The 18,478-nt window shown below is 45.2% G+C and overlaps 1 protein-coding gene across 1 annotated transcript in view; it reads right to left on the reverse strand.

Moving 5' to 3' along the window:
* The window catches only part of LOC138789264 (mucin-2-like), a 198,815-nt gene that overhangs the window by 88,370 nt on the left and 91,967 nt on the right, over positions 1–18,478 (reverse strand). The window contains exons 19-20 of the mRNA XM_069967868.1: positions 16,596–16,637; positions 2,485–2,538 (exon numbers count right to left, since the gene is read on the reverse strand). Coding sequence (XP_069823969.1) covers positions 2,485–2,538; positions 16,596–16,637 — 96 coding nt within the window. The remainder of the gene's footprint in view (positions 1–2,484; positions 2,539–16,595; positions 16,638–18,478) is intronic.

Raw genomic sequence — 18,478 nt, forward strand, 5'->3', positions numbered from 1 at the left:
TGGTATTACAGTTTTATTACATTATTTTTTTTATATTATCAGGAAAGTGCACGTAAAAAAAACCCAAAAAACTCTCTAACCCATCTAGGTATTTCTTGGATCCTAGAGCACCAATATCCTCAATGTTGTTCTTCCAGGTCTGTAGACAATGTATCACTGACCACCCCCCCCCCCCCCCTCTGTGGGCCAATATGCAGTGCAGTTCCCGACCCTGGCCTTTGAGTTATCATGGAACAATGAAGTTGAGGCAGACGCTTGAGAAACAGGGAGCAATGTCCTACGTTAACTTATGTTAAGAAACATGTGATGGTGTCTCTGCCGTGTTTTGTTTGATCTCCCTAAGATCAACCAGAGTTATTTTGCATGCACTTACTAGGCTTTGCTCCTACTAGCCAGAGTCCTACTCAACACTGATGAGGGGCTTACACCCCGAAACAGCTATCTGTGGATAAATACCTTGCTTGGATGGTTTTCTTGACTGGAGACCTTCCTTGGCTTGGTTGCTCCTTCCCGGAGGAAGGTCTGGCTAGCTTACTGATGTTGAGAAACATGTGATGGTGTCTCTCCAGTATTTTTGCACATTTGATTTTCCAGGGTGCAATGTCCTAGGTTTACTGACGTTGAGAAACACGTGATGGTGTCTCTGCTGTGTTTTGGTTGATCTCCCAGAGGTCAACCAGCGTTCTTTTGCAAGGCAGAACCACTGTCTAGAGCAACGAATGCCACACACTTTTTTTCAGATCCGCAATACATACATTCCCCTCTCACAACTGCATCAGTGAGACAGAGAGAGATCCCTCCGGGCAAGAAATACATGCAGTCAAGCTTTAGTAAACAGATTTTGACGAGGGTCATGCCTCCTGTATAGCTGGCCATTTGGGGGTACGTAGATCCCTTGATTTGATTTCCAGGCATTATTGGTGGCCAACTCTGGTTCAAGATGTAGAAAATTTTGTGGCCGCTTACTGGGACTGTGCCTACAATAACAGTTCTCACTAAAAGCCTGCTGGTCTTCTGCTTAAGCTGCTCTGTAATCTGGATTGTGGTGGACCGATTTTGAAAAATGGCTCTGTCTGTTTCCATCTCTGTGCATTCCAACTCGTTTCACATGTTCCTCCTAAAGCCACTTACCCTTAACCGGTACTCTTGTCAAATCACTTCTATCCCCAGTGTCTGGCACTGAAAATGTCTACAAGGTTAAAGAGATCTTGAATATGAAACGTTCGAAAGCACAAGTTTACTATTTGGTAGATTGGAAAGGCTGTGGACCAGAAGAAAGATTTTGAGAACGTGGCCGTGTCCATTACCCCCTCCAACTCTGGGTTGCACTGTGCTGTGATTATCTCACTTTCTCTTAGCCTGCTTTTTCTCTAGATGTTTCTTTTGTCTTCATCTGGCCTCCTGGAGAATTGAGCTCCCTCTAGTGGCAGACACTTGCCTGCCCACCTGTATTTATAGGTCAGCCCACAGACTCTGGAGTTTTCTAGAATGTTCTCCTGAGGGTATATATAGTCTCCACCTCCTCACCTCTTTGCTTAGTTATTGTTGTCAGTCAGCAACCACGTCTGTGCTTCCTGGGTTTTTGACACCTAGCGATCTTCTTGCTACTTGGATCTCCAGCCATTCCTAGTTCTAGGCCAGCTCCAGTCTGAATTACATCCTAACGGTGCATCCTGCACTTTAACCAGAGAAGAGGGGCACCTAGTCTCCAGGAATGCTTCAGTTGTTCACTCTGAGGTTGCCGAGGTCCTTCCCTAAGGGTAGCAACCTGGGAGTTTCCTACAGCAAAGTCCAACTGGACTTGTGGCAAGCGCTGGGGAAAGAATGCCAGCACAGTCTGGATGTGTCAGTATCAACCAATCATAGCTCAGATTTCATTTCCTAACTAGTGCTGCGTTTACACGGAACGATTTTCGTGCGAATTCGCACAATAACGATTGAATTTGAACAATAATCGTACGTGTAAATGCTGCGAACAATCAAACGACGAACGAGAAATCGTTCATTTTGATCTTACAACATGTTCTAAAATCGTCATTCGTAAAAAATTCGCATATCGTTCTGTGTAAACAGTCGTTCACCGATTTTTCTTATGTTTGAGATAGGCTTAAGCGATCGCAAAACAAATTTTCCGTATGATATATTGTACCGTCTAAACGCTGATTGTTATGAAAAAACGTTACTCCAACATCGATAATCGTACGATCGGGCGAATTATCGTTCCGTGTAAACGCAGCATAGCTCTCTCAAATTGAAACCTCAACTCTTATTGCAGACAGTTTTATCCACCCCCCATGTGAATGATTGTTATAAACAACACATTTTTTAATCCATAAAGCCAAAGATAGACTAAAGTAAATGTAATATAACTGTAATGTGTTTTTAAAATTTGACCTAAAGAACTGCAAATATGGAAGAAAGTTGTCCCACTACCCTGTACTGACCACAAATCTAATAATATATTTTTTTTTATTATTTACTCACTTGTAGGTGACGTTCTTGTCGTAGTTCTAGTAGTTGAAGTTGCACTTTTAGGGGCTGTATTAAAAAAAAATTTTTGGTAAAGGTTAATAGTATTACACACTAGGGATGGTCCGAACCCGGACTCTCAGAAATGATTCCCGCTGTCTAAAACCTCCGTGAAGAGGGTGGATACAGCGGGAGGACCGCCTAGAAAACCGGGATACAGCCAGTTTTCCAGGCGGTCTTCCCGCTTTATCCACCCTCTCCACGGACCATCCGTAATACACACTGATCTCATAGTTATAGGAAAGTTTCAGAGGTGCCAATAACAACCAAGCATATAATTCATTTTTAGTCTATGTTCACTCACAGTAAAATAATAGCAAAATACAGCTGCAGTCTATGTAGGTATCTAAAAATACGCCAATAAAATATAGTTGCTATTAACAACAGTCCCCCTCCTCTCTCTCAATCACTGCTCATTATCAGGAAATCTTGACTCTTTTACATCAGTTGAGCCATATCTAACCTATGGAGAGGGGAGGGGGGAGGAGGTAGATTAGTTGCCAGCAGAGAGCAGAGAACAAAGGATTACACAGTGGAAGCTGTGTGAAAGCCGGTATTCATAGGTCAGAGAGGTCAGTGCTAACTTCAGAGGAGATAGCCCAGTGATGTAGCTGTAAATGAACTCTTTGTTGTCCTGTTTTGGTGCCTCATCTCCCTCCACCCATCCCCTCTCCATAGAAAACCATGAAGACAGAGGGGAGAGCTTCAAGTTATTCATGATAAAAATGCATTTTTCGGCTAAGGTTCTTAAAATCGCCTGTACCATTGATTTCAGCAAAAAAACATGTAAATGACAGTGACACTATTTTTTGAGCAGCATATCTAGATCTCAGCATTTAAAGGGAACACTTAAACAACACAATGTAACTCCAAGTACTGTAAATCAAATTTCTATGAAATAAAACTGTCCACTTAGGAAGCAACACTGATTCACAATCAATTTTTACATACTGTTGTGCAAATGAAATAGACAACAGGGGGGATATGTATGAAAAGGAGTAAATGCCTTTTTTAGGCACAGATGGGGCAGATCGGCATAAAAATATTCACAAATGGTATTTTTGCAAATATTTTTTTCGCATCTGCCCCATCTGCGCCAACTTCTCCAGTGGGGCGAAAAGGGGGCATTACGTGGGATGCAGCAGCACGCAGAGGGGAGCGGTCTCCAAGTGGGAACTACAGACCACTTCCCAGTACCTATGCTGGCTGATGTTTATGTCACTTTTGTATGTTGCTGGTGTTTTCACACTTGTGGTAGCATGAGCCAGACTCTACAACCCACACAAGTGGCTCAGGTAGTGCAGCTCATTCAGGATGGCACATCAATGCGAGCTGTGGCAAAAAGATTTGCTTTGTCTGTCAGCTTAGTGTCCAGAGGCTGGAGGCGCTACCACGAAACAGGCCAGTACACCAGTAGAGATGAGCGAACTGCTTGGACTTTTGGTCCGAAAGCAGTTCGGTCTCTCATCATGCCTTTGATCCTGGCCGCATACTTGCGCTCACGGGAATATGCGGCCAGGATATTCCAGGGAATCCCTGTTGAATTCCCTGGAATATTCTGGCCGCATATTCGCGGGAGCGCAAGTATGCTGCCGGGATCAAAGGCATGATGAGAGAGCGCCGATGCAGTCGGACCAAAAGTCCGACGATCCGCTCATCTCTATACACCAGGAGACGTGGAGGAGGCCATAGAAGGGCAACAACCCAGAAGCAGGACCGCTACCTCTGTCTTTCTGCAAGGAAGAACAGGAGGAGCACTGCCAGAGCCCTGCAAAATGACCTCCAGCAGGCTACAAATGTGTATGTGTCTGCACAAACGGTTCGAAACTCCAACTCCATGAGGATGGTATGAGGGCCCAACATCCACAGATACGGGTTGTGCTCATGGCTCAAAACCCAGTGGCGTAGCTACCATAAAGGCAGGGTAGGCAGTTGGCATGGGCCCTGTGCGGGAGAGAAAATAAGAGCGTCCTGTGTCCTTCTGCTTAACCCCTTATGTACTGCAGTGTGTAAGTGACCCAATGTTTACTTACATACTGCACACTAAAAAAGAGTTAACAAGCAGAAGACAAAGATATTTCTGCTTCAATGCACTGATAACTCCTGACCTCTTTTCTGTCTGCCTGCCACAATCAAGTGGGAAAATGTGCAGAGCTCCATGCAGGGGTCAGGGGTTATCAGTGCACCTTCAGTAAGGCAGATATCTCCTTGTCTTCTGAAAAATGGGTCACTTAAACACTGCAGTACATAAGGGGGTAAAGAAAGCCAGAGCAAGCAGCCATTGGTTCTCTGCTCTGCCAGCCATTCTTGTGGCTGCAGGCAGGATTTTGCCTCTGGTCACAAGATACACACATAAATGTGCTTTTCGCAGATGAAAGAAGATTCAAAGTGAGCACATGTGACAGACGTGACAGAGTCTGGAGATGCCGTGGAGAACAATCTGGTGCCTGCAACATCCTTCAGCATGCTAGTGGGTTTGGCAGTAGGTCATTTCTTTGGAGGGCCGTACAGCCCTCCAGTGTCGGACTGGGATACCTCCAGAGGAAGGGATCCTTGGGGCCCACCAAAGAAGAATCGGTAAAAAGCGACATACTGACCCGGCCCTATCCTGGATTCCTCTGGATCTGCGACAACTCCCTTGTGAATGACATGTTTTCAGTCGAACTATAACTCTCAGAATACCCTACACTTATGAAGCTTTAATGAAGGGTATGTTGGGAGATGTAGCTTCAGACAGAACAAACCTTTAATGATTGTTGTGCAGAAGCTTCTGGTGACCGTAATCTGTTACAACCATCAGCCCTCATGGTCCAGCACTATATGTCTCTACAGTGGCAGCTCATATGTACTACAACTCCCCGCGTATCCTGAGGGATGCAGACTATCATAAATGCTGGGAGTTGTACTGCTTGCAGCTGTTGTACCTGGAGGATTCTTGGTGTATTGTACACTGAATGCTTTGTGGGAGATCAGAATACATAGTTATGTGGGGGCTCAGTGTGTGGAAGTGACCCCAGAACAGAACTAATATATATATTATCACCATACTGTACCTCTAAACATACCATCACACTGTTACTGACCAAATCATCCATCATCATACTACTACCCCTTCATCCTCCTGCACCTCCATCATCATACTACTACCCCTTCATCCTCCTGCACCTCCATCATCATACTACTACCCCTCTCATCCTCCTTCTCCTCCATCATATTACTACCCATTCATCATCCTCCTACCCCATCATACTACTACTCCTTTATCCTCCTGCCCCTCCATATTAGTACCCATCCATCATCCTCCTACCCCATCATACTACTACCCCTTCATCCTCCTGCCTCTCCATCATATTACTACCCATCCATCATCCTCCTACCCCATCATACTACTACACCCTTCTTCCTCCTGCCCCTCCATCATATCACTACCCCTCCATCATCCTCCTTCCCCCTTCATCCTCTTGCCCTTCCATCATCATAGTAGTACCCCTCTCATCCTTTTGCCCCTCATCAGCATACCAGTACCTCCCTTATCATTCTTTAGCCCCTCCATCTGTATTTAAAACAAAAAACCACTATACTTACCTCACCTGTATTGTTCCTCTAGTGCTTCAGCGACTCCTCTCCCTGCTCTGCTTGAGTGAGATCGCTTGAGTGTGTGGCTTTCCATGGCACGGGCGGAGCTTCCCGGGACTACCCAGGACATGGTTTTGCCGGGGCTGTCTCCTCAGAGTCGGGCAGACACGGCAAAACCATGTATTTATCCTGCTGCAGCTGGTGGCCCACTGAGGACAGGCAGCATCATCCTATGGCTGTCTGGGGGTCCCAGCTGCTAGACAGGCAGTGGGAGTGGGGGAGGGGCCCACCGGAGAACCCACCCGTCCTCCGGTGGCCCAGTCCGACACTGCAGCCCTCCATGTGCTTGCCAGAGGTAACCTGACTGCCATTAGGTACCGTGATCCTCAGAACCTTTGTGAGACCATATGCTGGTGCGGTTGGCCAGTTTTCATTTTTGCGCTTTCGTTTCTCCTCCTTGTGTATATAAGGCCATAGCATTTTTTGCGCCACTAATTGCACTTTGCAAAGGCAGACGTAATTTTTTCCTAAAATATGCTGTGAAACCAGAAATAAATTATATGTGTGGTGAAATAAATTTTTTTATTTGGTTTATTTGGGTGGGAGAGGGGGTTGTTTTTACGCCGTTTGCCCTAGGGTAAAACTGACTTGTTATACATGTTCATTAAGTTGGTACGATTACAATGATATGTAACTTGTATAACTTTTATTTTATTTGATGGCTTTTAAAAAATTAAAACCTTTTAAAAAAAGGTTCCTTAAAATTGCTCTATTACCATGCTTATAACGCTTTTACCCTTTGGTCTATGGGGCTGTGCGAGGTGTCATTTTTTGCGCCATGATCTATACTTTCTATTGGTACCTTGTTTGGTCATATGTGACTTTTTAATCGCTTTTTATTACAATTTTTATAGATCTGATGCGACCAAAAATGCGCAATTTAGCATTTTGGAATTTTTATGTGCTTACGCCGTTTACCGTGCGAGTTCGGGAATGTGTTAATTTAACAGTTCGGGCGATTACGCACGCGGCAATACCTAACATTTATTATTTTTTTTTTATAAAATGGGGAAGGGGAAAATTTTTATTAGAGGAGGGGATTATTATTAATAAAAAAAACAAAACATTTTTTTTTTTTTTTTACACACATACTAGAAGTCCCCCTGGGGGACTTCTAATATCACTGCTCTGATCTCTTATTGAGATCTTTGTAGTATAGATATACTGCATAGATTAATGAAATCTATGTTCTATTACTTTCGACTGCTGCAGCCGAAAGCAATAGAATGCCAAGCCAGGATCAGCGCCATTACGGCACAGACCGGGGCCCGGAGGTGATGTGGGGATCGCCCCTCAGCGATCCCACACTAGACCACCAGGGAAGGACAATAGCAAGCAATTAGATGTAGCTATCTGCTCTCTCTAACACTATGACCTCTCTGTTCCTCAAACTTAATCTCTCTAAAACTGAACTTCTTGTATTTCCTCCCTCTAACAAACCTAAACCCGACATCTCCCTCTCAGTCTGTGGTACTAGCATAACTCTTGTGCATCAGGCTCGATGTCTGGGGGTCATGCTAGACTCTGACCTATCCTTCACTCCCTATATCCAAGCTCTTACACGCTCCTGTCATCCTTATCTCAAAAACATCTCCAGAATCCGTCCATTTCTCACCACTGACACCGCTCAGACTCTTACTGTCGCCCTGATCCATTCCCATCTTGACTACTGTAACTCCCTACTAATCGGTCTTCCTTTCTCTACGCTCTCCCCTCTCCAGTCTATCCTGAACGCAGCAGCCAGGCTAATCTTCCTCTCCAGCCGCTATACCGACGTCTCCATTCTGTGCCAGTCACTGCACTGGTTACCCATTAAATATAGAACACAGTTCAAACTCCTCACCCTCACCCATAAAGCTCTCCACAACTCTGCCCCTCCATACATCTCCTCCCTCATCTCCACCTATCATCCTTACACTAACCTCTTCTTTAATAAGAACTTCTCATTCCCGCCTCCAAGACTTCTCTCGTGCTGCACCAGTTCTCTGGAACTCTTTACCCAAAGACCTCAGACTTATTTCCAACATCCCCAGTTTCAAGCGCGCCCTGAAGACCCATCTCTTCAGGCGTGCTTATAACATTTCGTAATCTCGTCTCCCTTTGCTATCCCCTCTCTATAACTTCTTTGGTGCTAGGTACACTGTCCTTGTTATCTGAGCTTAGAAAATGGAATGTGACTGGCTTGCCCAGCCGCCTATAGGCACTTAGAGACTCCATGTACAATGACTGGAACATTGACAAATAAAGCACTTGTTGCCTCTCGTGTTACTCCCAGTCATCCTAGCCTGTAAGCTCTTGAGAGCAGGTCACTAATTTGTTATTGTAATTTATTCATTGTATAATTTAATATATAACCTGTAATGTATTTATATATTTAAATAAGCGCTGCGGAATCTGTTGGCGCTATACAAATAAATAAATATTATTATTATTAGCCGTCAACTTTGACAGCTGCATCTAAATACTTAATTAGCGGGCACAGCGATCAAACTGTGCCCGCTAATAGCCGCGGTCCCGGGCTGCATATAGCACCTGGGATCACGGCAGTTTAGAGCGACCCCCCACTGAGCTCCCCTAGTGGCACCAGGACGTTCAATAACGTCCTGGTGCAGCTAGAGGTTAATGCAGAACAGTGCTAGACCTCAAGTGGCGGGAGTGGGTCAGCAGTTCCTGCAAGATGAAGGCATTAAATCTATGGACTGGTCTGCCCGTTCCCCAGACCTGAATCCGATTAAGCACATCTGGGACATCACGTCTAGCTCCATCCACCAACGTCATGTTGTACCACAGACTGTCCAGGAGTGAGGTCCAGGTCTTGGGGGAGATCCCTCCGCAACCTCATCAGGAGTATACCAAGGGAGGTAATACAGGCACATGGAGGCCACATACAGTACTGAGCCTCATTTTGACTTGTTTTAAGGACATTACATCAAAGTTAGATCAGCCTGTAGTGTGTTTTTCACACAATTTTGTGTGTGACTCCAAATCCAGGCCTCCATTGGGTAACACAATTGATTTCCATTAATGATTTTTGTGAGATTTTGTTCTTAGCACATTCAACTTTGTACAAAACAAAAGTATTCAATGAGAATATTTCATTCTTTTAGATCTAGGAAGCGTTATTTGAGTGTTCCATTTATTTTTTTTGAGCAGTGTACATTGTGACATTTAAAGAGTTAAAGGAGGACATCAGCTGATCACTGGTGTCTGGAAAAGAAGAAGAGTCCAACAGCACCCGAAAGTCCACATGTAGCAGATTACAGATGCACACTGGTTGGTCCACAATCCCAAGTGCACAAGATATCTAGTAACAAGAAGTACAACAGCAACTAGGTGGAATAATCTTCAAAGCTTTCTTGGAGGATCAAGAGCACAATACGATGTTTCGCCTCACATTGAGTTTTCTCAAGTATAACATTACATTACACCAGTGCTCGTCAAGTATAACATTACATCACACCTTGCTCGTTGTGAAGGGGGAACGATGGCGCTAGGATGTCCGTAGTTAGTGCTGATGACTGCGCAACTACAGACATCCTAGCGTCAGCGTTTTCCTTCACAATGAGCAGAATAGCCCCCTCTTGGACATCACTTCTGGGACTTGCCGGCACTTCTGACATGAATCATTGGAAACCCCAACATGGGGCCATGGATGCGGACACCTTTCTCACACAGAGCACAGGTAGATCGGCATATTTTACTATGTTTAAACTAGTACATGGGCAGAGTTGATTTTAATTTCTATTCTTAGTACTTTTATATTAATTAATAAATGGCTTGTTTATATATGGAATCATATTACAGTGGTCATCCGGTCCACTTCTTCCTGCATTCCCTTATTTTGTGTCTTGGTCCAGGGATCCACCCACTATTCTAATTGGTGAGTGATTTTCCCTCTGCACATTTATTCCTGCACTGGTGTAATGTAATCTTATACTTTAGAAAGGCTAAATGTGAACCGAAACGGTGTATTGTGTTCTTGATCCTCCAATAAAGCTTGGAAGATTATTTCACTTGGATGCTTTTGGACTTCTTGTTACTAGATCACTGGTGTCTGTCATTGTCTAATTGTCTAAACCATAAAATCCATAAGGGGGAGATGAGAGCCGAGAGCGGCGGAGATGGGAGCCGGGATCAGGGGAAATAGGAACGGGGGGAGGCATCCGTGACGCCATATACACTATGATCTGTCCTATTTTTTCGCAGCAAGGATCACGGCGCGGATGATGGCACGGATCGTGTTAATGCCCACATAGGATTTCATGGGCCTTAAAATTGTCCATATCCACAACCACGGACAATTTTACGGGACGTGTAAATAAGGCCTAAAGGTTCATAGCAATACACACTGATCTCATAGTTGTAGGAAATTGTCAGAGGTGCCTATAACAATCATTCATATAATATAATTCATTTTGGGGCTATGTTCCCGCACAGTAAAATAATAGCAAAAAATAAATAAATAAATATATATATATATATATATATATATATATATATATATATATATGCATAAATGCAAACCTAGAGGAAAGGATGCATGGCTGCACCCATGGCTAATACTAATGCCTCTCGGCTATATTTAAAGTGACACTGTCACCCCCTTTGTGCATTTTGACATGTCTACACAGGTGTAAAGGGTAAATGTAGTGTTTTTCATACCTTATTTCATATCATACGTCATGGTGCTTGTTCAAGTAAAAAGTGTCCTTTTATTAACTGCAGATTGTATTAAGTGGGCGTGGCATTAGCACCAATTAACCCCGCCCACAACGGCATGGTTGGCCCTAGACCTTTCGGCCAGCCTGTTCCAATGGCCGGCGAGGGGGCGGGGCCAACTGTGCCGTTGTGGGCGGGGCTATGTGGCGCTAATGCCGCGAGGCCACGCCCACTTAATACAATCTGCAGTTGATAAAAGGACACTTTTTACTTGAACAAGCACCATGACATATGATATGAAATAAGGTATGAAAAACACTAAATTTATCCTTTACACCTGTGTAGAGATGTCAGAATGCACAAAGGGGGTGACAGTGTCAATTTAAAAACCAACGCCAGAATATTGGTATATAATTTGATCAAACCATATTGCCTCAAGTACCGCGTGCAGGTCTTTTGGCCTACAAATTGTAAACCAACATTCTGACGTTGGTTTTTAAATGTAGCCGAGAGGCATTGGTGTCAGCTGTGGGTGTAAGGTGCAGCCAATTCTTTTTTTCTCATGTTTGCAATATATATATATATATATATATATATATATATATATATATATATAGTATATTTTTTTATTGTGGCGTTTGGGGGTCAATGGCAGATAGCAGCGTGATCACTGCTGTCCGTTTTGAGTACTCGTCTGCTGATAGCTGCATAGCATTATTCTGTGAGATTGACGCTCTGCTAGTAGAGTCTGCCTGAGACAGACTCTAGGAGCTGATTGCTCATCAGACAGCATATGGGTAAGCATTAGGCTGATAGTTGTAGCTATTCCTCGGATCCTAGAGCTCCAGCATTCTCAATGTTGTTCTTCCAGGTCGGTAGTCGATGCCTCACTGAATTGTTTTTTTAATCCATAAAGCCAAAGTTAGACTCTAATAAATATAATATAACTGTAATGTGTTTTTGAAACTTCACTTAAAGAATTGCAAATAAGAAAGTTGTTCCTCTACTCTGTACTGACCATGAATCTATTAAAACATGTTTTCTAATATTTACTCACTTGTTGATGACATTCTTGGCACAGTTCTCATAGTTGTAGTTGCGCTTTTAGGGGCTGCATGAAGATTTTTTTTTTTTTTTTCAATTACATACATCTAAACAGATGCCACTAAAATCTGGTTGCTAAAACAGCAATTTTACTAGTATGTATTTCATATCGTGAGGGTATTTGAGGGGTCTACAGCAGTCAGCAGTGTGATCACTGCTCTCCGTCTTGAGTAACCGGCTGCTGATAGCTGCATAGCATTGATCAGTGAGATCTCTGCTAGTAAAGTCATTGGTGTCTGTCATTGCTTGTCATTGTCTAAAGCAGCGTTTCCCAACCGGGGTGCCGCGGCACACTGGTGTGCCGTGAGAACCCGCCAGCTGTGCCGCGGGATCCCGGTCGGAAATTAGAAACTGTCCCTTTAATATCCCTAGAAGCTGCGGCCGCGCAGCTTCTAGGGATATGCCGATGGATTGATGTTCCGCCCGCTCACACAGTGAGCGGGCGAAACATTCAATCGCGCACAATGTCAGAGCAGGACCTGTCAGCGTCCTGCTCTGACATTGACTCCCATAGGCCGCGGCACTTCATGCCAGCAGCCTATGGGAGGCCGGGACGTGACCTCTCCGGCAGGTGTGATGATGTGACGTCATCACGCCTGCCGGAGGTTCAGTCGCCGCGGCTCACAGGACGGAGCCTGAAGAGGAGGGAGAACACACAGCGCCGATTAGGTGAGTATGATGGTTTGTTGTTTTGTTTTTTTTAAAACTATTGGTGCATATTCTCATACTGCAGGGGGCATTATATGGGGGCATACTGCAGGGGGCATTATATGGGGGCATACTGCAGGGGGCATTAATATATGGGGGCATACTGCAGGGGGCATTAATATATGGGGGCATACTGCAGGGGGCATTATATGGGGGCATACTGCAGGGGGCATTATATGGGGGCATACTGCAGGGGACATTAATATATGGGGGCATACTGCAGAGGGCATTATTAATATATGGGGGCATACTGCAGGGGGCATTATATGGGGGGCATACTGCAGAGGGCATTATTAATATATGGGGGCATACTGCAGGGGGCATTATATGGGGGGCATACTGCAAGGGGCATTATATGGGGGCATACTGCAGGGGACATTAATATATGGGGGCATACTGCAGGGGGCATTAATATATGGGGGCATACTGCAGGGGGCATTATATGGGGGCATACTGCAGGGGGCATTATATGGGGGCATACTGCAGGGGGCATTAATATATGGGGGCATACTGCAGGGGGCATTATATGGGGGCATACTGCAGGGGGCATTATATGGGGGCATACTGCAGGGGGCATTAATATATGGGGGCATACTGCAGGGGGCATTAATATATGGGGGCATACTGCAGGGGGCATTATATGGGGGCATACTGCAGGGGGCATTATATGGGGCATACTGCAGGGGGCATTAATATATGGGGGCATACTGCAGAGGGCATTATTAATATATGGGGGCATACTGCAGAGGGCATTATTAATATATGGGGGCATACTGCAGAGGGCATTATTATTATATGGGGGCATAATGCAGGGGGCATTATTATTATATGGGGGCATACTGCAGGGGGCATTATTATTATATGGGGCATACTGCAGGGGGCATTATTATTATTATATGGGGGCATACTGCAGGGGGCATTATTATTATATGGGGCATACTGCAGGGGGCATTATTACTGTATGAGGGCAAAGCAGGGGGCACTTGTACTCTGGCCTCATGGCCATAGTACGTCTCATTGTACCCCTTTATACTGCAGTTATATGAGCCACATAATTATCAGCACCATATACTGTGGCTATACAGTGCACATCACCACAGTATATGGTGCTGATAATTATGTGCTCATATACGTGGGACTGTATGTATGAGTTTTCATGGGACTGTTATATATATATATATATATATATATATATGGGAATACATGGCACTGTATGTATGAGGTTACATGGGATTGTATATATGAGGGGGTTATCCTTTTTTATTTCACTTTTTTAAAATGAATAATTTATTGAAAGGATCTCTGCCCGGCATATGTCACTCTTGAGGGCTTAAAAAGCAGCTCTTGTGGTGATAAGAAGCTGATTTAAAACCCCCAAGAGTGAACTCCGTGAACTATATGTATAATATGTACTGTTTTAGTGTCATTTTGTGCCATTTTGGTTGGTGGTGTGCCCCGGGATTTTTTAAGTATAAAAAGTGTGCCGCGGCTCAAAAAAGGTTGAAAATCACTGGTCTAAAGCATTAGATCTAAAGCACTCCTTCTCAGCTAGCTATCAGGCCATGCTCAAGATAAAAGAATGCAGAGTTACCAGTCCCTTTGTACAAAGGGCCACACACAGTCATACAAAAAGAGTGTAACGGCATACAACGAGGCCATATTAATACAGCGATAGAAGTTTATTTAACCATGGCTTGTAACCCTTCCTTGCCATGATGCCATGATGAAATAAGCTTCTATCCCTCAATTTATACCTTTATTATCCTCTCAAAGTGAATAATTGTTATAAACAACACATTTTTGAATCCATAAAGCCAAAGTTAGACATAGTTGTAGACATTTCATATCTGATCAAATAAATAATTTCTTTATAGTCTCTCAGCTCAAAAATGCATGTTATTGTTGGTGGACAGTGGCGTAGGGGGGAGGCTTACCAGGTGTGCAACCCCATATCTCCACCCACATTGGCGCCGTAGGCCTCACCCCTCTGTGACGCCATTGGTGTCTAGGTATCGTCCCGTCCGCAGCCATTGGAATGGGCCAACCTAAAGGTCTAGGCCTCATCCCCTCTAGGTTGGCCTATTCAGGGCCAGCCTTTGGGGTGTGCGACCTGTGCGGTTGCACAGGGCGCATCACTCCCGGCCAGCAGGGGGGCGCTCAGGCAGAAGAGACAGCAGCACATCTAGCTATATAAATGTGTGCTGTCTCTGTCTGCAGGAGCGCTGGCACACTATAGGAGGAGGAAGGCGCAGGGCGATCAGCCATAGAGGCGCCCGGGCAGAGAAAGGCAGCTCTGCATACTTATCTGGTGTAGAGAGGAACGCTGTATGTCCTGCAGGAGCGCCATTAGAAACCACTATAGGAGCAGGGTGCCGGGCGGCCAGCTGGGGGAGCGATCGGGGCGGACAGACATACACAGCACGACACTGTCACATAATGCATGCTGTGTATGTCTGTGTTCCTCTCTCTACACCAGATAAGTATGCAAAGCTGCCTTTCTCTGCCCGGCCGCCTCTATGGCTGATCGCCCTGCGCCTTCCTCCTCCTATAGTGTGCCAGCGCTCCTGCAGACAGAGACAGCACACATTTATATAGATAGATGTGAAGCTGTCTCTGCATGCACAAGCGCCTCTGTGACAGATCGTCAGCGTGTCCAGCGACGTCATCTGAGCTGAGGAGAGGAGACGCACGGCGGGAGCCAGGTGAGTTAAAGTGTCTGTTTTTCTTGTATGTGTGTTTGTCAGTGCCTACATCGGGGGGAGGGGGTGGCAACTACCTACCTACAGCTACCTACCTATAGCTACCCACAACTATCTACAGCTACCTACAACTACCTACCTATAACTACCACAGCTACCTATAACTACCTACCTACACCTACCTATAACTACCTTCCTACAGCTACCTACAGCTATTTACTTACACCTACCTATAACTACCTTCCTACAGCTATTTACTTACACCTACCTATAACTACCTACAGCTACCTACAGCTATCTACCTATAACTACCTACCTACAGCTACGCACAACTACCTACCTACAGCTACCACAGTTACCTATAACTACCTACCTACAGCTACGCACAACTACCTACCTACAGCTACCCACAACTAGCTACCTGCAACTACCTACCTACAGCTACCACACCTACCTATAACTACCTACCTACAGCTACCTGCTTATATGGTGGCACTGAGCTGCCTGACTACTATTTGGGGCATGTATAGGGCATACTGCTTATATTTAGTGTTGAGTATTGTCTTATGTTAATGTATTATTACTTTTTAGTTGTATGTGGTATTACAGCTTGTCTCTATTCACATCAATGGAACTGGGTTGTAATACCACACACAACCTGAGGACTGGAATGGAGCTGTTTATAAAAGAAAGTAGACATGCCTTTTTGAATCCTGGATAACTCCTTAAATAAATTGGAAAAGAACAACTACTTTGTTGCAGAAACAGCACAGACGCAGGGACAGCAGAAGCTCTGCCCTGTATGTCTATATATATGTGTGTGTGTGTGTGTGTTTGGGGGGGAGGGGGGGCGCCAGAAGACAGTTTCGCACAGGGCGCCATCTACCCTAAGGCCGGCTCTGGGCCTATTCCAATGGCTGCTGAGGTGGCAGGGCCTAGACACCAGACGTCTCGGAGGGGAAGGGCCTACTGTGGTGATGTGTGTGGGGAGAGGTGGCATAGCAGTTGGGAAGCCCCGCCCAGGTGGCATAATCCTCCAACAATAAAAAACATTTTTCACTAGACCAAGCACCGAGAAATCTATTATAAAGTAAGGTAGGAGAACTGCAGAATTTAGGATTTATAGCTGTGTAGAGAAGTCCTCATCCATAAAGGGGGTGACAGTATCACTTCAAAGAATTGCAAATAAGAAAGAAAGTTGTACCTCTACTCTGTACTGAACATGAATGTATTAAAATAGGTTTTCTATTATTCACTCACTTGATGGTATTCCTGGCACAGTTCCAGTTCTGCGTTTAGGGGCTGCATTAAAAAAAAGAAATAATAATAATCAGGTAAAGGTTACACCCTGCAATACACACTGATCTCTTAGTTACAGGAAAGTGTCAGAGGTGCCCATAACAGCAGCTGCAGTCTATATACAGCAGCATGATCACTGCTGTTCATCATTAGTAACTGGCTGCTGGTAGCTGCATAGAATTGATCAATGAGATTGGCGCTCTGCAAGTAAAGTCAGCCTGAGACAGACTCTAGGAGCTGATTGCCGATTGGACAGCATGTAGCTAAGCATAATGCTTCTGGCTGCCCTACAAATCGATTGGCAACCCAGGCAATTGGTCAATTAAAGCCACTGCTCCTGTCATTGACACACTTAAATGCTGAGATCTACATTGTGGCAGCCTGTGACAACACTACAACTCCCAGCATGTACTGACAGCCTGTGACACTACAACTCCCGGCATGTACTGGCAGCCTGTGAAAACACTACAACTCCCAGCATGTACTGACAGCCTATGACAACACTAACACTCCCAGCATTTCATGATGGAGCTGCTTACATCTTCACAGGACCTGCAGATCCTCTGTCCTCCCCCTTCTCACCGGGACCATGCTCCTGCCCCTCCCCCTCTGCACGGAGTAGGATAGAGACTAAAAGCCATGAGGGGAGAGTTGGTGAGACCTCCACACAGCACAGGGGAGGGGAGCAGGACCCCCAGACTGCAGCTAGTAAGAAGAACAGGTCTGTAAAAGTCCGTTTTCCTCACTAAGCTTTGCAGTGTACTGGCAGCAGCCCCAGGCCCCTCTCTGTGAGTCACCTGGCCCGGGCCCCTTACAGCACTCCCGACAATACTACTGCCCTGATGGCGGCCCTGGTTACAGTGCAGGCCGGGGGCGAGCAGGGGGCAGGATGGATGGGTAAGTAAATTTATTACTTACAAAAGAAAGTACACAGTTACCGGCACTGCTGCTGATTCCGGCTTAGGAGCTTTTTTTGTTGTTCGGAGTTGTTAAACTTAGTATAAATTTTATCTAGGATCACTGGTTGGTGCTCACTCAGGAGAATACAGGAAGCATACAAATCCACTTTATGAGAAGAAAGATGAGGGCACTCACCAGATTCGTGATCTCTTCTTTATTTAAGCGTGCATTTAAAAACTTACGGACATCCAGGGCCACATAGTAGACGCCAAGCACTGACGAAGCAGGGTGATTACAGCTGTTTCGCGCGCATGCGCGCTTCTACTTCAGTAGAAGTAGCCATTGGCTCTCTGCTCTGCCAATTACTCTTTTGGCTGCAGGCAGGATTATGCCTCTGGCCACAAGATGCACACACACACACATATATATATATATATATATATATATATATATATATATATATATATATATATTACTGTATTGTGCATAGTGTAGGGGGGGCACTTACAATTTTTTGCTATGGGGCCCCATGAATCCTAGCTACGCCCCTGCCAACACTGTGCAGGACTCTTGGTATTTGCCAGAGAACACCAGGATTGGCAAATTCGCCACTGGTGCCCTGTGCTTTTCACAGATAAAAGAAGGTTCACAATGAGCACATGTGACAGACGTGACAGAGTCTGGAGATGCCGTGGAGAACAATTTGGTGCCTGCAACATCCTTCAGCATGTTATACAACTTTGAAATGTATGTTATGTTAGTGAATGCCCCCCTTCCCCGTGTCCCCCCCCCCCCGGAAGTATAGTGCACTATACATACCTGATTCGTGCCAACAGCGGCCGCCATCTTGGGGACAATGACGTCTTTTTGGAAGGCCGGATCGCACCAGCCCTCCTTCGTGCCGGCCCTCCTCTGCCGCGTCATCAGCTGCTCAGCCGCGATTG

The sequence above is a fragment of the Dendropsophus ebraccatus genome, chromosome 4, assembly GCF_027789765.1.
Source record: "Dendropsophus ebraccatus isolate aDenEbr1 chromosome 4, aDenEbr1.pat, whole genome shotgun sequence".
Lineage (NCBI taxonomy): Eukaryota > Metazoa > Chordata > Amphibia > Anura > Hylidae > Dendropsophus > Dendropsophus ebraccatus.